The following is a 19,339-nucleotide window of genomic DNA, read 5'->3' as shown; positions in this document are numbered from 1 at the left end:
CTCTGGAAGCAGAGGTTCCTGGAGAGAGGGCTGTGTGGGTGAGCAGGGTGAGCTGAGCTACAGGAGAGTACTAAGTGTTTGTAGGGGCCTGAGTAAGAGGTCCACTCTCTTTCCTATCCCAGTTACAGGATCTCAGAGAAAGGAGCATAGGGGTAAAACTCCAATGACCATGGGAGTGAAGACAAATCCTGCTTTGTCCTTGGTGGTCAGAGCTGGGGCAAGCACCTCAGGACCGCCTCTGGGGAGGCCTGGACAAGCTACCCTATGAGCAGAGAAATACTAAGCAAGCCCAGGAGAGGAGGGCTCCGACTAACCCAGGTAGTTAGTTCACACCCAGCATCTCAGAATATTTCAATGCATAATGGGTACAAGCACCAGGAATGACTCTTCAGTCTGGAGGAGGGACTAGGGAACCTGGAGAGGACAGGGCAGCTCAGTACAGGGCACAGATCAATGGACCCGGGCACACAGAGCACAGAAAGGGCAAACCCTGATCACAGATCAATGGACCCAGGCACACAGAGTACAGAAATGGCAAACCCCGATCCAGCCCCAAGGTGGCTGGCCGGATCCCAGGCTGCTAAGTAGTGTGACCTGGGTGAGTGCAAGGAGCCAGGCCAGACAGCCCCAAAGAACTTGCAGCGGAAGCCTCCAGTATGCTGTTGGCAAGGGGAGGACTCTCTTTTCCTCCTCTAAAAGGGACCCGGACATGACTCTTATCATCTACCCCCATAATCGTTGAAAGTTCATTTTTTACAGAACCCAACTCATGTATTAACTCTTGTGATCAATAATTCAAACAATATAGAAATATCCAGAGTAACGTTCCAAGGGAGGTACTGAAATGTTAGCAGTTTGTTGTGTATTTTTCTAAGGTCTTTTTCTGTGTTTTTATCTACACACATATGTGTATGTACAAATATATCATTTTTTTGCAGAAATAAAGTTGTATGTATTATTTTGCTTTATTCACTTACCATGATATCTTAGCTTTCCAGGTATCTTTTTTCTTTTTCTAAAAATAACTACTATCTAAAATTCCATTATTGAATGGTTCATAATTAATTTAACCAAGATTCAATTGTTGAACAGTTAGGTGGTTTTTTGGTGGGGTTGAGTTTTTTTTTTTTCTGGTTATTATAAACAATTTGCTGTGTATATACATCATATACTTTGTATATACTTCTTTGTTTATATATGTCAGTATTTCCCCCAGATTAGATGCCCAAGGATGGAAATACAAAGGATGTATCTACTGCAGCATTGGAAGATATTGCCAGATTTTCCTCCAAAGAGACTATACAACTTACACTTCCTCCCACAGTGAAAGAGACATCGATTCCTCCCAGACTGACCCAATACATTTGTAATCTTGCTTCCTCAAGTTAAAATTTTTTTTAAAGATTTTATTTATTTATTTAAGAGAGAGAGCATGAACGGGGGGCAGCGGGTGAGGGAGAGAGAGAACCTCAAGCAGACTCCACACTGAGCACAGAGCCCAAAGTGGGGCTCGATCTCACAACCCTGAGATCCGTGACCTGAGCCAAAATCCAGAGTCAGAAGCTTAACCAACCGAACGACCCAGATGCCCCCTCAAGTTAAACGTTTAATGGACTATTTCAAGCTGTGTGTTCTCATGATCCCCATTGCATGCATCCCAATTGGGAATGTGGAGCAGGGAAGTCTCACCACAGTCACGCAGAAAAATTTAATTAATGGAAATTACATAAGACAATATAACCTCTGGTGTTGATTACTTCGAGTTTCCAGTAAGAAGCAAAGGGTAATGATGGCCTGAGACAGTTTTGCACAAGCATGCATGTCAATATTGGCAGCTGTGAGGTTGCTAAGGAGGGCCTCTTCCATAATAATGGGAGTACTTGACCTTGGTTAAGCAGGACTGTTTGTCAGGCCCTGTGCTTGTCTTCACATCCATCCTCTCAGCCATCTCTCCAAAGCCTGTGGGGTTACTTCCATTGGCAGCCCCATGTCACAAATGAAGAGTCTGAGACTCAAAGAAAATCCGTGCCTTGCAAACACTCCAAACCCACTTCAGACCCACGGCTGTGTAATCTCCAATGGTGGGGTCCAGAAAAGCTCCCCAGATGTCTTTCATGCACATGGAAGTGAGGAACACATCACCCACCTCATAAAACCCGATTTCTTTGTGAAAAACAAAACAGTGTCCCTATGAAAAGCTGCTTTCTACTGCTCTAGTGACGATCACAAATCTGGGAATTTGGCAAGTCCTCATGACGTACTATCACTTGAAAGGGCCAGGTGCCTGCATCAGCTGTCAGACATCCATAAAAAATTAAAGGAAAAGACTGAGTCTAGACATTGGGAATTCTCAGATGTCCTCAGTCTGCAAAACCCATCCTTTATACCTGTAACCATCAGTTTTATTCCTTGGTGTGTTGTTTTGTTTTTTTTTTCCAGGATGGCATGTGAGATCCTGGGGTACAGCAGCTTCTATGTCTAGACTCCTAAATTGGCTGGAATTCCATTTTTCCTAGAATTCCATATCCCAAAGAGTCATTTCTCATCCCTGCCAAATCCTTCAAACACCTAACTGCACACTCAGCCCACCAGTCCCAGGCCTTGTTCATGGTGCAGTTTTGTCCTTCGGCATGACAACCCGAGGGTGAACACCAAGACATTTTGTTACAGAGCACAAGACTTGGCTAGGTCAGAGATGATGACACTTAAAGTCAAATGGCACAGATCCAGCACAGATTCAGCCAAGGACGTCTCTTTAATACAGGCGGGCCTGTTTGCCTGTCCACGTTACTTTAAGTGTATGACACATAATATTTTGAGGAATTACCAGGTGTCTTCCCTCCCTTCCTCACTTCCTTACACTCACTCCCATTCCCCTGTAGGGAAAGCAGTGAATTATAACCTAGACTCACTGCCTTCGGGGGAGAGTGGACACCGCTTAGAGAGACAAGCCCACTGAGTTCCTCAGTGGGTTTTTCTTAAAACTCTAATTGACATAATAGTTCTGAAAGCACAGACTTTCCATTTCAAGATCTGGGCTTTCTGAGAGAAAGGGGTTTGAGTGTGTGTGTGTGGGGGGGGAGTGTGTTTGCAAGGCCGAGCCCCAGAGGAAACTGGGTTACTATCATAAATGATAGATGTATTTTTAAAGTTCATGATTTAAGAGCTAGTTTCCCACATCCTGGGAGAGAAAACAAGATAGACACTATTAGCAGAATAAAGTGAAAGGCATGAGACTAAGAGTTAGCCATCTGAGAATGATCCTAATAGGGCCCAGCACTGCCCAGGAAGAGGCTGGACTGTAGGGGAGGGGGAGGGGAGCTGGACTGGGAAGAGGAGTAGGGGAGGGAGGCATAGTCCAAGATGGCTGGCAGCCTTCCCAAGAAGTCCCAAGCCCTGTGGGCTCAGAGGAGCTTAGGGTGAGACAGAAAGGACAGAGTCATGGACCTGCCCCCAGAGGCCATGACAAGACAAGGGACCCCGCAGAGGGTCTGATGCCCAGTGGCCAGAGGGCTGAGACACACCTCTGCAGATGTCAGCAGAGGCCAAGGGACAACAGGGAGCTAGATTCCTGCACCCTCCAGGGTGATGAGCCTAACCACACCAGTGCTCCAGAATGACGATGGACCCTGGGAAGAATGGGAGGAGAGAACGGGAAGAAGTATGGCTCATGGAAGACTCTCAACCGGAAAAAACATCAGGAAGTAATTGTGCTTACCTTGTGGCCAGATTAAACTTTCTACCATCAAAAGAAACAGGCGCTGAGGGGTTGGGTTCAATTATGGAAAAAATAAAGTTACACTTTTGTACCTCAAAGTCTGTGACTTTGAAATTTACAAGCATCGCAGTCGCCAGGCAGGCTTATGGAATTTACCAAGGATGTTTCTAGAAACCCTTTGTATAGGGAACTGAGTAATGGGGAGGAGAAGATAGCATTTGCAAAGCTCAAGGAAGTGTTTTATGTTGGAATTAAAGTTGTCCAGCTGGCAAGAACTTTGTAAAGCCAGAAGTGTAGGGGTGCCTGGATGGCTCAGCTGGCTAAGTGGGGAGTCCCCAGACCATCCTACTGGGATCAAACCTGTCTTCCCCTAAAAAAAAAATGTGATTTTCTCTTTTCTTCTGAATGTATATATTTCACACAATTTTCATATATCTAAAAATGAAACTACTTAAAATATAGAAAAATGCATTCACAAATTCGTGTCTCAATTCCTACACCTTTTTCCATTTTCCTATCTGCCTGGACTCAATGGGAACCCAAGAGGAGAAGCGTTTAGAAGGGAGGACGGAGGGAGACAACTGGAAAAGAGAGAGGACAAGGTCCTCAGGTCTGTGAAAGGTGTGTGTGGAAAGCAGCTCAGAACCACCATGGGGCGGCTGGGCTCAGCCATCAGGAAGAACTGTGGTTTCTTCCACCATCTGTGGCTCATTTTACATCCTCGGTCACTGTTTCTGCTGGGTCAGCTCCTGGTCTCCTAGGAGGAAAATGCCTATGTCATGGGAGCATAACCGAAGACTCTGGGTTGGAGTGGGATGGGGAGAGAACATAGAATTTGCATGAACCAGAACATGAAGGAACATACCCCTCCACCCCCATCTGGAGAGGGACATGGGGGACGCAGACAGTGCAAGAGAGAAACACACGGGGCTGCATTTTTCCAGAAGTTGCTCCACAAACTGTAGCTCTTGTCTCCTGTCCTTCTTCATCTGTTCCAGTTCTGGTCTCTACCCAGAAACCGGGCAAAATAAGTGGAAAGTCAGATACCAACTCCCTGGCCTCAGGCTAAGAAAAGGAAGTTTCATGAAGAAAGGAGACAGGAAGAACAAGTCTCTTATTTCGCAACAGGTGAAGTCCCACATTACCTTATGGAGAGGATTTCACGCTGTCCTTGGGAATTCCAGGCTGAAGCGCTTCTTCACTAGAGTACTCGGGTCTCCGGCTGCCTTCCCTGGAGCTCTGGCCTCTGAGGAGCATAATTCTTCCCTTGCAATTTGCGCAGGGGCAAGGAGGTGTGGGGCAAAGGGCTCCGTGTGAGCGAGGAGACCCAGATTCTGGCCCTAACTCTGCCTCTCTAATGGTGAAACCAGAGACAAACTGTGGCTCTGCTCTGGGCTTCATTTGACAAATGAGAGGATGGACTCCTCCAGATAGGAACCCAAGACCCCCACCCCCACCCCGCAGAAGGCCAGAGTGTCTCAAGAAGAGTCAGGCTTCCTCGTAAACGAGCTGGGGGCGGTGTACCCTTCGTGAAGCTTCAGCCTTCATACTTAGCTGTGGGAGCAGACCTTCCTCTTGAGATGCCTCACTTCATTATAGTGCATTGCCTTGGAATGTGTCCACTGCACCTTGAGTTTCTCCTGCAGAGAAATTGGTCTCATCTTCTAGAATGTTCCATTCCCTTCCACACTGAGGAGGGGGTGACTCTTCAGCTGGTGATTGTATCAGTTTTCCATTGCTGCTGTAACAAATTAATACAAACTTGATGCCCTAAAACCACACTTGCCGGAGTCCAGCTCCAGCAGGGAAAGGGTCCTTGAAGGAAAGGACGGCGTCGGCGAGTGAGGAGACACGGGCACAGGATCAGGTTGCGAGCATCTCCTCCCGATAGCCTCGGAGGGACTTTATTCATACATTACAATATTTCCTTGTTTTTTCCATTCTTTCATTACATATGATTTTATTTTTTACATCTTATCACAATCATCTTAAATCATTTTGGATTTAAAAACAAAAGTACCAGACAGCGCGTGACCGTGCGAGACGAAGCGTAACCTATCTGCTATTGTGTGCTAATGTGGAAAAAGTTATATTTTTACTCTTGCTTAAAGATTATCTAAAGTTTATTCTTGCTCCCAAGGCAACTTACAGTGTGTGCACCCTATCCTATCAAAGTAACATGGGGAGGTCCCTGTACTGTGGGAATGACATGAGATTTTCCTTTCCTAGAACTCTGATGTTTCAGAGGTGCCTGAGGAATCTCATCAATAGGGACTTTTACTAGGCCTGGATCCAACAGCTCCCTTAAGTGAAACTTATTAAAGAGCTCCGCATTGCTCATGTTAGATGAATTACGGACTGGAGGACATTGGGTATTTTTACTTCTTGGCCCATCATCAGCCTTTTTGGAATCAGTTTCATTGTGATTGCTTACATAGGCATAACTAAATTTATAAATCATTTTATCATGAAACCCCAGAAAAAATCCCATGATTATAAAGGTTGCCACAAATAAAATGAAAGGAAGTGGCAGGAGCCAGCTGTGGAGTCTCCTGATTTTCGGGATTGTCCCCCATACTTGGACTTTGTCAAACAGCATGAGTAGCTTGGCTCGCGCCACACACTCATTTGTTCTCTTAAAGTTCTGGAGTTCAGAACTCCAAATCCGGAAATCAAGGGTATCAACGGGGCTGCACTCCATCTGGAGGCTCTACGGGGAAAGCCATTTCCTTGTTTTTTTTCCAGCTTCTAGAACGGCACTCTTGCATTTCTTGGCTCGCGGGCTCTTCCTCCATCTTCAAAGCCGGCAGCGTAGTATCGGCTGTCAAATTGCCTTCTTTTCTCTGTAGCCAAATCTCCCACTGCCCCCTCTTATAAGGACACTTACGACTACATTTAAGGTCCGGTCAGATAATCCAGGAAAATCTCTCCACCTCAAGATCCTTTACTTGATCACATCTGCGAAGTCCTTTTTGCTATACAAGGAAATCTTCACAGCTTCTGGGGATTAGGATGTGGACATCTTGGGGGCCATTATTCTGTCTACCATGGTGATCTATACCTTGTCTCAGGCCCGGGGATTAACCATTTTCTCTCTCAACCCCTCCCCTCAGAATCGAGTATGTGTATCTTTCATCAAAGACCACACCCTACCTTCCACCCTACTTCCAACCCCCCCTCCCTTCACTACTTTAGCCTCTGTGCTTTTAGGACAGTGCCATCCAATGGAACTTTCCACGATGATGGAAATGCTTTATATCTGCACTGTCCAACGTGGCGGTCATGAAACACATGTAGCTAATGAGCACTTGAACTGTGACTAGTGCAACTGAGGAAATGAATTGTAAATTTTATTTAATTTTCATTAAATTTAATAAAAATTTAAATAGCTACTTGTGGCTAGTGATTAATATATTGGACAGCCCAGATGTAGGCAGATGAAAAGCAAAAGCCAAGCCTAGTCAGGCTCTGGGATAATGGGGGTGGCTAAGTGCAGGACAAGGGACAGAATTGTCTGTTGGCCCCAGAGAGGGGCCATCAGATAGTGATGATAGGGCCATCCTTTCATGATGCTCCCCCAGCAGACCTACAAGCCTTAGCAAGGCATGTCACATCTCTGCCTCTGTTTCCTCCTCTGTAAAATTGGAGATAACCAGTAGGGACTTTAGAAGGGTGTTAAAATCCCATTGAAAATGTTAAGTGAGATCATGTCTTTAGACATATTAGCCCATAGTAAGCACTCCATAATTGCTCGTTCTTATTGTGTTTGGAAACGGTAGTTTGTCCCAGTCATAATACAAGGCAATCCCCTTCAACCCTAATCAAATTAAAATGCAAAGAAATTGTCTACAATTTTTAAGAAGTTTTATTTTGAAAACATATGGAATCAGTTGCATCATCCATACATCTACAATAGCAGAGAAACAGTGATGGTCGACTATCCCCATGGGGGACAAGTGTGCTTTGACAAAACAAATAATAGAAATAACTCCAAATACAATAACACAGCACAAAATAAGATTAAATTAAGAGAAGGAATGGGCTACTAAGAAGAGTCACGAGTATGGAGAAGGTGCGTCTCGTGAGAAGCGTCGGGCTCAGGTGACGTTCCCTGGAGACCTCCTGCACCTGGAGCTGGAGCAGCTCAGTTCAGTTCCAGATCATTCATGTATTCCTGGACCCAGGGCTCACTGGGGTTAGCACACACTTGTCTGCCCCTTTTGGTTTGGAATCTGTGGGACAAGGAATGGACAGATTAGAATCCCATGGAACCTTGCCTGTGGAAGGTGTGTATCTTCCTCTGCTTGACCATGGTTCATGTTGGACAGCTCTAATAGATGGGGAAACCCTTCCTGGGCTGGTGCTAGAACAGGACTCCTTATAACATCTACTCTGGATTTAGCTCCACCTCCTGTGTTGCCCAGATTAGGAACAAATGAGTTTTGCAATCAATATGGGTATATCACCCTACTCATTCTCTATTGCCCCTAGCAATGACGTTTCTGTGTGTGTTTCTAAGCATGGTTTAGGAAATCAGCCCACATCTCCTGTCATCTTTTTTACTTTCCCTGGTTTCCTGGCTTCTGGCTAACTTCCTCTCCCAGAAACCCCCTTCCTCTCCCTTGGATCCTACCCAGCCCCCTCTGGACTCCAGGTGACTTCATGACTTGATCCTCACTGACTTCTGGAAGGGCTTCAGCCCTGAGACTTGCCTCCCTACTGCTTGGTTCCATCTTCCCCCAGAGGGCCCCTTTTCTAATCCTGCCCTCACCCTTGCCTCATAGAGCAGCCCCAGGCTTGATACTCACACCACGGCTGGCTGGGAGCAGAGGCTGCTGGTCTCGAAGTAATCGGTCACAAAGTTGCGAGGGAGCTGCCTCAGGGTGTAAGAAAAGCAGCAGGCGGTGGGAGGGTCTGAGCCCACTGGAAAGAAAGGCAGGGGTGAGATAGAAGCTCTACAACCTGTTAATTTTGGCTTCTAATCATAGATATTCAGTGACCATTTCTGTAGGACGACCAGATCCCAAAATATGGTCCCTTGTATCCAATCCCACTCACCCTAAGTAGGAGTATTATTCTGAATAGAAGATCATAAGAGAAAGCCATGAAAGAATTCTAGAAGATTGGAGCTGGACTGAGTCTCAGGGCATGTGTCTAACTCCCACCATTTTATAGATGGGGAAACCAAGGCACAGAAAGAGTCAGGAACTGGCTTAAATGAGTCTACTGGTTGCCATTTCTTAAGAAAACAGGAACTTGACTAGTCATTACTGAATGTCTACTAGATTCTACATTTAAGAGCAGGCTACTTGGAAATCTTCTGTCTCCCTTCTGTCCAATCCCTAGATTCACTGTTAGATCAGCCCCAACTAGAAAAGTCAGCACTGCCTACACCATGACTCTAGAAGTTAGCGGCTGGAAGAGCGGACTTACTTGGTGCTGAGAGCGCCGGGGAGCAGAAGGCAGCCATGAGCACAAGGAGAGGAAGGACAGTCACACACAGCTTCATGGTCTTGGCAGTGGAGAGGCTTTCCTGGAGCTGAGACTGCAGAGCCCAGAAGCTTCAGAACCCGACTGTGTTCTGTGCTGAAACTGATTTGGGAACCCCTCTTTATAGGAACCCTGAGGCCTCGGACAGCGTTGGAGGCACAGGAGGGCAAATGGAATTTCCAGGGTAGAGATGATGTCATGGTGCCAATACGGAAACTAAAGCTAGCTGACAGTGAGAAGCCCTTCACAGCTTCTCTTCCTCAGGGCCATGTCATCACAGAGGAGGGGGGCAGTGGAGAAGTGGGCCGCACCACAGAGGGAAGTGGTACACCAAAGGCAGTGATCAGGACTGTGGAGAGAGTTGCAAACCCAAGAGGAAGGATGAAACATTCACACCTGCCAGAGAGGCTTGTAGATGAGGACTGTGCTGCTCTCGGTGGTTGGCGCCTCCAGAAGCTGGAGGCTTCACATCAGTCTTTCCAGGGCTGCCTGGCCTTAAGCAGGAAGGGGTGGCCAGGTCTCCATGTCCCATTTCTGGGACTCCTTCTGCTGAACTGAGTGACCTTGGTGCCCTGTACATTTTCTTGGACGTAAAGAGAGAGTCCAGCATTGAATGTGCAGAGGACCCAGCAGGGCAGCTCAGGAACATTTACAACTTCTACCTATTGGAGATTTACAAGGGGCCAGGCACTGGGCAAGCTGCCACATACACATGGCATTGAACCCTACCATACCCCTGAGCAGGACTGGGATTCTTCCCCTGGGGCCATGAGGATCACACAGCAAGATTCACTATCTCCAGGCCACACGGCTGTTAGGTGGCAGTGCCAAGATTTGAACTGAGATTCATCTGATGCTAAAATCTGTTTTTTTTCCACCCCATTGCCTCCAGTACAAATATAGAATGTGACCACAAAGAGAGAAAATGTTGGCCACTAGGGCCAATAACACACACAAAGACCCATCTTATTAGGGCTGAAATCAGGAAAGGAGTTTGGGTCAGTCTGTTCTCAAACAAGAAGGGAACAGAAAAGAAATAAAGATTTCAGTATGTTTACTTGACTGATAATAGAAAAGGAGAAAAAGCTCAGGAAGAATCAAGTTTGGAAGACCCAAATAAAGAATGTTCCTCTAGTGTAAAAATGGGATGGGATATACCTAGCAATGAGCTTATCCACGTTATGGATAAAATGTGTAATCTGAGCACATGGTAGTTGCCCAGCCATCCGTAGGGAATTCCTTGCATTCATGGAAAGCTCTGCCTGGTTGGGAAGCTGCTGTTGACCTGTGGGTGACCACCTGAAGTTTACAAAGACCAGGAATACAGTAGTGCATAGAGTGGGACACGTGGGGCAGTTAGAGTGGTTGGATCAAGATCTCTAGCCACTGTCAGCTCACCCACGCTGACCCATCTGCTCACCCCCAGCCTCACATGGTTACCTGCCTCCGCCCCGAGAAAGAAGAATGAAGAGGGAAAGGGGAGAGCCAGGCCCCCTGGGTGCTATAGAAATGTGGGCTAGGAGGAATCAGGGCAGCATTTTGGAGTACTTCGGGGCTACTAAATAAAGTTCAATGTTATCCTACCTCGTCACTCCCCAACCACCACCACCTACATACGCACAAACTCTACTTCTCTCCTCCATCCTCTCTTTGTCCTTTTTTTTTTTTTGGTGCAAGTCTTGCTTCAAATGTTCCAATCTTTACATGGACCTCTATCTCCAGCTCTAAGTTTCTGCAATCCCTTGTATCACATATGCTAGTATCTCTCATGGTCTCTCCTGGTTGAGGAAGTTTCATGTTCATGCATCAAGCACCTTGCTTTAAGGGAAGGAGGATATGTCTTACATTCCCCCAAATCTATGGACTTTGTTATTCATGGCATTTCCATTCAACTCAATTGAGCAATCATCTGCTGTTTGTCAGGGCAGACAGAGCTGAATGAAGCCCCAAATTTGCACTCAAAGAGTTCTTAGTCTAGTGATGGTGTTGACGGTAACAGAAATAACAATGCCATGAGATGGAATAAGATAAGTGTCACATTAGAGGTAGAAACAAAATGTCAGAGAGCCCAAAGGGTGGAGAAGTCCATCCCTTAGCTGTCAATGAATGGTCCCCAGTCAAGTCTAAACTCCACTGTTCACTAATAAGGAACACTTGACATGGAGTCCTCTGTCTAAATGAGTGGGGTGGGCTGATCTTCAAGCTGTGGAGAGATTATGAATGTGTCTGCTCTGGAACAATGGGACAATGATGATAGATAAGAATGGATAATTAGTCTGCATTGAGCCACACAATAAGTTTGACTGTTGACTTTGGCTTCCTAGCCTTGATTTGATCTTTGGCTCATGGAGGTAAAATGTTTTGTTTGTGAAGGTGTCAGCAAAAATGCTGTGTTCACACCAGTGAAATTCCACACCAAAAGTATAAAGGCTTATATCAATATGTTAAGCTGAGTCAGTGGCCTCTGAGATTTATACGCTGAGGCTATTTCGAAGTAATAGTCGATAGAGAATGGGAACAAATTCCTTTTGAAGACACAACAAAAAAAAATCGTTCATCTTTAAAAACCTTCCCCAACCTCTCTTCCAACTGAATTCTGTATCTCCCTCTATGCTCCTACAGCACCCCCCCCAAGAGCTCCCTCCATCATATCACCTATAACATATTTGGTTGTCTCTTTCACTAAAAATGGAGCTCCTTAATGCAGAAACCATATTATGCTTATCTCTGTGTACACAGTAGGTATCTAATAAACACTTGCTTAATAGGTGTGCAGAGGCAGCCCAACTACCAGTTTTAATGGGAGGGGAGGTGACGGGTAACATGGACTCAGGGTGTGAACTCCATTTAGCTAAATGAAGTAAGAATAAACTGATCATTTTGAAAAACTCTATCCAAAATGTGATTCCCCACCCTCGATGGGGTAATTCTCTTCTTTCTTCTGCCCTCCACCCACATACCCAGTAGTTTTATCATCAAGGATACTATTCTAGACTCAACTCTTTCCAGCTTAGGGTTGTGAGAAGTGGCAGCAAGAGTCAACCATGGTCCCACAGGTCTCTGTGGCCACCTCCTCACTCCTGAGCAGGGAAGCCCTTCACTTCCCCTCACTCGTGGTAACATAGAGGTTTCCCCTTTTATACCCTTGACTAGCACTGTGCTCATAATTCCATTTTGGGCGCTTTCACATCTCTTTTCTCATTTTGTGCTCCCACTTCCCAGGGCTGCAAGCAGGACCACTAGCCACAGCAGTAATAGGACCTTGCAAAGGTCCTGATACTTTTGATTTCCCCCAGCATCTCCTCATCCATGGTTTTATTTGATCCTGATCTGTTTTGCCATTATACAGATTAGGAATACAAACTCAGAGAAGTTCAAAGACTTAATCAAGGTCACACAGGATGTGTGTCAATAACCAAAATCTTCCAACTCCTGGGTCAGAGATAACCAAACTTCCTTTACAGGTGTGACCCTCTGAGATTGCGCATGTAGGAAGTCTCAGAAGGTACCAGACTTTCCAAAGAGAGTACAAAGCTGCGGAGGGGCAGGAAACAGACATCATCAATCCTGACATTCTGTGAGCCCCTAGAAGGAGAGTACTGAGATGCATGGGCATTGGGGAGACCACTGGGTGTCAGGGCCAAGAGCACTAACCTCTAGGATGTGGAATGCCCAAAAGTAGAGAAGTCCTTGTGAGCAAATATTGAGATTGGAAAGCCCAAGTAAGCTAGGTGGAGGGTCACTTCGCCAAGATAAGAAACCAATACAGATAAATCCTTTGGTCTTGCCAATGTGATAGCCAAGTCACTTGGGGGAAATGGGAGCAGAAACTGGATTATAGATTGAAGAAAAAGTACATCATTATCCAAAGTGTCAGGGTTCAGGATGGAGTCTGTAGGACAGGGATGTGAGTGAAGCAGTTCATCAGAGACAATCACTCCACTCCTCAAGCCAGCAGACTCGCTCTTCTTAAAGAGGAAATGGGTCTTCATCACCCACCACAGCCTGCTCTTTGCGGTCAAGGGTGGAGGTCAGTGACTTTAGGGATGTTAAATTCCTGAGAGAAGGTTAAAGCCTCACCAGTGTTTGGAAAACTTTCAGTATTCTTTAGGAAGCATCTTTCTGCCTTCCAACAGTGCTTTTTAGTGCTTTTATACCTGTTTCAAGCTCTTTCCTGTTTGGTCACAGAGAATATCCAACAAGAGAAGAAAAATAATTCAATAAAACTTTATTGAGTGTCTACTATATTCTGGGCACTGTTTCAGGCATTGCGGATACCTGCTTTGGAAGGTGGTGGTGAAATGTCAAAAAAGGTAATGCCTGAGTTCTGGGTTTTTTTTTTTCATAGAAAATAGACATCACCACTCTACAAAAATTAGAAAACATAGGAAAGCATAAATAAGAAAATAAAAATGACCCAGGTTTCTGTACGTGGTTTTGTATTTTACTATTGTCACTTACTCTTCTTTCTTGAACTAGTGTATCTTATTTTTGTTACTTTATATTCTTTCATGTCATTCAAAACATAGAAGTTACTCGAAATTAGCATGCATGGTATTTCATTGCATGGATATACCAAAATTTTGTTAAAAATTTTATCATTAACCATTCTGTTGCTGAGGTCAGCCCATTTGAGTTGTTCTAACTTTTCTCTATTATAAATTTAGCTGAGATCTGAAGAATGATTAGCCAGGTGAAGAGTATTGGGCTGGGATTAATCAGGCAAAGAACAAGAGACCTGTGCTTTTTTTAATACACGAAATAGATTAACTGGAATATTTCAGTAATAATGACAATAGTAACTAACACTAACATAGCTCTTACAGGAGCCAGTAATATCCAAGCCTTTCATAGATGCTAATGTATTTTATCCTCCTGGGGGTGTTCTGAGGCAGATACTATTATCCCCTTTCACACACAAGGAAACTGAAGCACAAGAGGTAAGTAACCTACAGAAGAACACACAGCTATTACGTGTTAGATTTGGAAATGACATCAAGGAGGTCTGGCTCCAGAGCACAAGTAAATCAGAAAAGGGAAATGTGCTTACTACAAATTTATGTTAAAAAAAGCTTAAAAACCAAAGTTCTGTTATTATGATGTAAAATGTCTTTCAGTTTTGCATTCTGCATGTCTTTTTTTTTTTTAAGATTTTATTTATTTATTTGAGAGAGAGAGAGCACAAGAGGGGGAAGCGGGAGAGGGAGAAGCAGACTCCCCACTGAGCAGGGAGCCTGATGCAGGACTCGATCCCAGGACTCCAGGATCATGACCTGAGCCGAAGGCAGGCGCTTAACCAACTGAGCCACCCAGGCGCCCAGCATTCTGCATGTCTTTGAACAGTAGAATCCATGGGTTTCCCTTTTCCTTAGAAAATGAAGGGAATTAATTAAAGAGTGGCTTTCCTTATTGGTCCTAAATCTCCACAGGTATCATGGGACGTACCTGTGCTTATAGGAATTCACTCTGCCCTGTGATCTCCTGGAAGGATGAGCTGACACCTCATTCATAGAAAGCAGAGGAGACGCCTGCACTTTCAAGGAATTACATGTCGTTCAGAGGGCTGAGTCTAAGTTTCCAGGAAGTCTGAAAGTGGCAAGAAACAGACCAAGGAGGGAGCCGGGAGTCAGGTCACAGAGGGGAAGCTTCCATTTCATGCTGGAAACCATGCAGGGTATTTGAAATATTTTAAACAGAGAGAGAGAGAGAGAGAGAGAGAGAGAGACTGATTTGAGCTTTAGCAAAATCACTTCGGTTGCCATGCGATGCGACAGATTGAAGAGAGCAAAACTGGAAGGAAAAACAGTTGACAGGACCCTCTTCTACAGCCGTCCTGGCAAGAAATGATGAGGGCCTGACCTAAGACCGTGGCAGTGGGAACAGTGAGAAGTAGATATACTTCATTTCAAATATACAATAGATGCAGATGAGGGGGAGGGAGGAGTCAAGGGTGATTCCCAGATTTCTGGCTTGGAAGCTTCATAGGTGGGGATGCTTTTTACTGAGCGGAGAACATAGAAGGGGGAGCAGGGGCACAGGGATGGATCTAATCCAATACCAAAGGTATTCCCTAATGTATTACACATTTAATATGTCCAGAGGAGAATGACAAGAAGGATCCAAGATCGCAAAGGGCCTGGCTGTAGGAAGAAGGGGCTGCATCAGTGAGACATTGTCTCTCTAGGATGCTAGAAAGGGGCCTCCGGGATACAGTTTCTGCCTACCTGAAAGATGGGACCATGCCTGAAAAAAGGGTCTTGGGTCAAACAGGTTGTCATTACCAGCGAGCCTGTCCATGGAGCCCCTGCTGCTGAAGGGAGTGAGCTAGGACCGATGATGCCCCGGGAAGCAGAGCCACAGAGCCAGAAAGTGGGAGGAAACCAATCCAGCAGGCCTAGGGCATGGGAAGCAGTGAGGAGGTGAGCAGCGCAGGACAAGGCAGTGATGTTGCAGAACATGAATTGTTCAGCCAAAATTCCCTGCACTCATCACTAGGATGCTCTATTGGGCTGGGGTGGGACCTCAAAGAGGCTGGAATGAGCCAGGAAGCGAGGACACAAATTAAGCCCCTCCAAACTGAAAGATCCACCATGCAGTCTGTTAGCTACTTTCTGTCATCACCATCCAAGAGGTTTTGGGTGCTCCACCAAAGATCAAGACCTCGACACCAGCATCTTTCTGATTCTTTCCTTCCTGTTAGTATGTCAACTCCATAGTGAGACTTTGGGCATAACACACACTGTTAGTCAAGTCAGTGATTTATTCATTCATTCCTTCACCAAGTATTTATTAAGTTCAACTATGTGTCAGGCATTGGGGTTATCATTGGAGATAACCTGCCAAATAACAGACAGTGAAACATAAAACGACCAACGCCATCTGTGTGATCCCGGGAAAGTCACTTTTCCTGGGAACATCAATTTACCACCTAGGAAATTTCTAAGACCCACTCAACCAACTCAACCATCTGAAGGCCCCCTTATGTTATTCATTCAACATACACACATTAAGCACATACTTTGTATACAAGTATGTTATTTTCCGATCCAGTAAAAGCACATATGACAAAGGGCTATTTTCTGATTTGGGGGTTGACATGGAAAGACTTACAAATATATAAGCACTTAGATAAAATTTTATATTCAGTAAAGCACCTTTAATAAAAAGAACAAAAATATAAGGAATAGATACGACATCAGACAATTCATCATGTTACAATCATCATGTGCTAGCGTTTGGTTTAAATTAACCAAAAACACATGATATGAATTTGATTTAAAATTAACAGGACATGGTCTAAATTTTTGGAAAGATAATTGCATAAGTAACTAATTACAACGCGATGTGGCCGGTACTGTAATTATAGAGATGGATAGGAAGGTCCACTATCAGGAAAGGGGTTGATTCAGCAGTTTCCAGTTCCTTCTTCTGGCCCTCCCAACTCATAGCATCCAACTCTCAAAAACGGAATCACAAGTTTGAAGGGGGTTCCCCAAGAAGTGAATGAGAGAGTGCAGTTCAGGGTGTCAGCTGCAGGCTGGGGAAGAGGGGGCGGGCAGAGGAGGCACTCTATGTGATCTAGAGTTTCCACTGAAACAAGTGATAGACTCCTTTTTTGGAGTTAACAGTAACAAGGCAAGACACTTAGATGCTGAAGCCTCAGCGTAACCTGCCATTGTCCTTGATCTTGCCTTTGCGTCTCTCAGGGCCAGCATTAGCAATCCTGTGATTTAGCAATCCTTCCTAGAAATGCATTTTCTAGGTTACAGGGTATAAATAATTTTAGGCTCCTGACATATTAACACCCACATCGAATGTATCTTTCAGATCCCCATCTAGTGTTAACCCAGAGCCTCTAGTCACCCGGTGACTGTCTGACGACAGGAAGAACAATGGAACTGTGATCTCATGTAAAGAGAGATGTAAAGAGAGCCCATGTGGTTGTTTTGTTTCTTTGTTTCGCCAAGATTTTATGTATTTGTTTGTCAGAGAGAGAGCACAAGCAGGGGGAGCTGCAGGCAGAGGGTGAAGCAGGCTCCCCTCTGAACAGGGATCCTGATGAGGGGGGCTCCATCCCAGGACCCTGGGATCATGACCTGAGCTGAAGGCAGACGCTTAAGCCACTGAGCCACCCAGGCATGCTGAGAGCCCATGCGTTTTAGGCAGGAACCCTACAGACATAGGAAGGACAGATTTCCTAAGGTGTGACCTCACTTTGCTCAAGTCTTATTTCCACCATTGTTCTAGCCCCTTCTGGTTTGGCCCCAGTTTAGCTTCCTCATCCCTGTTTGCTCCACCACAGTGCAGCTACATTGAATTACTCGCTCCTCCCTCTGAACTGGCAAGTCCACACCCGTGACTGCACCAGCTGGGACCTCTACTGCCAACCCCCGCCCCCCACCATTTATATGTGTTCGAATCCCGTGTACCTTTCAAGACCCAAGAAAAGTTCCATCCCTTCCGTGAAGCCTTCCCCAGATCCTCCTGAGGCAGGTCATTTCTTCCTCCTCCTGGTGCCGTGAGCCTCCATTAATTTTTCTCCTAGGAACCTTGGGGACTTTCTGCTAAGTTCTGTGGTTACCTGTTTATATACTCTACCTGCCCCTATCAGACTGAGAGCATCTGGAGGACAAAGGCCAAGTGTGATTAGGTTTATTAGTTATGTGATAATAAAATAATAAAAGATAGAAGAGAAGAAATATGTAAATCTGGCTAAAAGGAGACCCTTTCACACCACTGAAATTATGAATTGAAAAGAACAAGAAAACGGCTTTGAATTTGTCACTATTTATGTAAATATCACACAGGTTCCTTAAAAGAGTTCAGAGAAATGGAAATCAAAGCTTCATGTTAACAAAGGCCATTGGACAGAAATTTTAGCATATCAAAAATTTCTTTCAAACTAGACAATTGATAACAACTACTTTCCAAATGGTGATGTTGTAAATGTTTTAAAACAAATGTGTTCATAAATTGGTAGGCTGACCAGGAAGGTAATACATTCTCACTTAAGAAAAAAAATTGAGAAAAAGGGGAAAACAAAAAAATTAATCACCCAAAGACCATAGACACAAATGCAGCTACTATTGATGCTTTGGGACATTTATTCCCAATGCTTTTTATTTCTCCGTGCCTAGTGTTTGCATATATATATCCCATATATATATATATATATATGGTTATAATATTTGCCATACATGTGTGGATACATATATATACATATATTTGTATAATTCTTCATCTTGTACAATTTTTCATCTTACCTTTTTATAACTGATGTTATGATATATTTATGCTATTTCACTTCATTCGGTCTAACGAATGAAGTGAACAATCTAGCATTTCCTTTATCCTTCCCTAATAGAGGAGAATTTAGGTTTTCTTATTTTAGAATCGTAAATGATGCTGAGTCAGATATCTTTATATTTAAAGATGCCTCCGTGTTTGGGTTTGTTTCTTTAGAACTTCTTCCTAGAAAAGTTTCTTTAGAACTTCTTCCTAGAAAAGTTTCTTTAGAACTTCTTCCTAGAAAAAATATAAATATTTTTAGGCTCCTGACATATTAAGACCCACATCGAATGTATCTTTCGGATCCTCATCTAGTGTTAACCCAGAGCCTCTAGTCACCCGGTGACTGTCTAACGACAGGAAGAGCAATGGAACTGTGATTTCATGCTTCCAAGTCCCCCAGCGAGAATTCCCCAGTTCAGTTCCTCGCGTCCAAAGCAGGTGTGCAGCACCCTCTGCATCACGCCATCTACCCCGTCCGCATGGCTGGAACAGCTCAGGAAGCACAGAAGTCGCAGCTCTGTGGGAAGGACAGGGCTGGCAAGTTCATGTATAGATCAGTTCTTATGGGAAGAGCCTGGCTAAGAATAGACTTGTGTCAACACATACCCCTCTCCTCCTGCTCACGGGGGAAACCATTTCCTCACAAGAAACCAGAACAAGTCATGAGTTTCGGGCTGAAACTTAGAGCTCAGAGAAGCTATTCTTGGATATCCTGAACCCTTTGTGGTCCCCTAGGACCCCGAGTTGTGCAACACTCAGCGTGATGACACCACTGTGCTTAAAAATTTCCCTCCACACCCCCTTTCCATTTCCCTTTCCACCCGGGCTGCCTATAAAGAG

General features: G+C 44.8%; 1 protein-coding gene across 1 annotated transcript; it reads right to left on the bottom strand.

Moving 5' to 3' along the window:
* Nucleotides 1-7,560: 7,560 nt before the first annotated feature.
* LOC112808247 (C-C motif chemokine 4) lies at nucleotides 7,561-9,425 on the bottom strand. Its single transcript, XM_025851265.2, has 3 exons — nucleotides 9,152-9,425; nucleotides 8,527-8,641; nucleotides 7,561-7,950 (listed from the first exon to the last, which is right to left on the bottom strand). The coding sequence occupies exons 1-3, from the start codon at nucleotides 9,225-9,227 to the stop codon at nucleotides 7,863-7,865; spliced, it is 279 nt and encodes a 92-aa protein (XP_025707050.1). The 5' UTR covers nucleotides 9,228-9,425; the 3' UTR covers nucleotides 7,561-7,862.
* Nucleotides 9,426-19,339: the final 9,914 nt, after the last annotated feature.

Source organism: Callorhinus ursinus, unplaced genomic scaffold (genome assembly GCF_003265705.2).
Source record: "Callorhinus ursinus isolate GAN/ISIS: 27379988/994484 unplaced genomic scaffold, GSC_fseal_2.0 scaffold34, whole genome shotgun sequence".
NCBI classification, from domain to species: Eukaryota; Metazoa; Chordata; class Mammalia; order Carnivora; family Otariidae; genus Callorhinus; species Callorhinus ursinus.
This window is presented reverse-complemented; position numbering and strand designations above follow the sequence as displayed.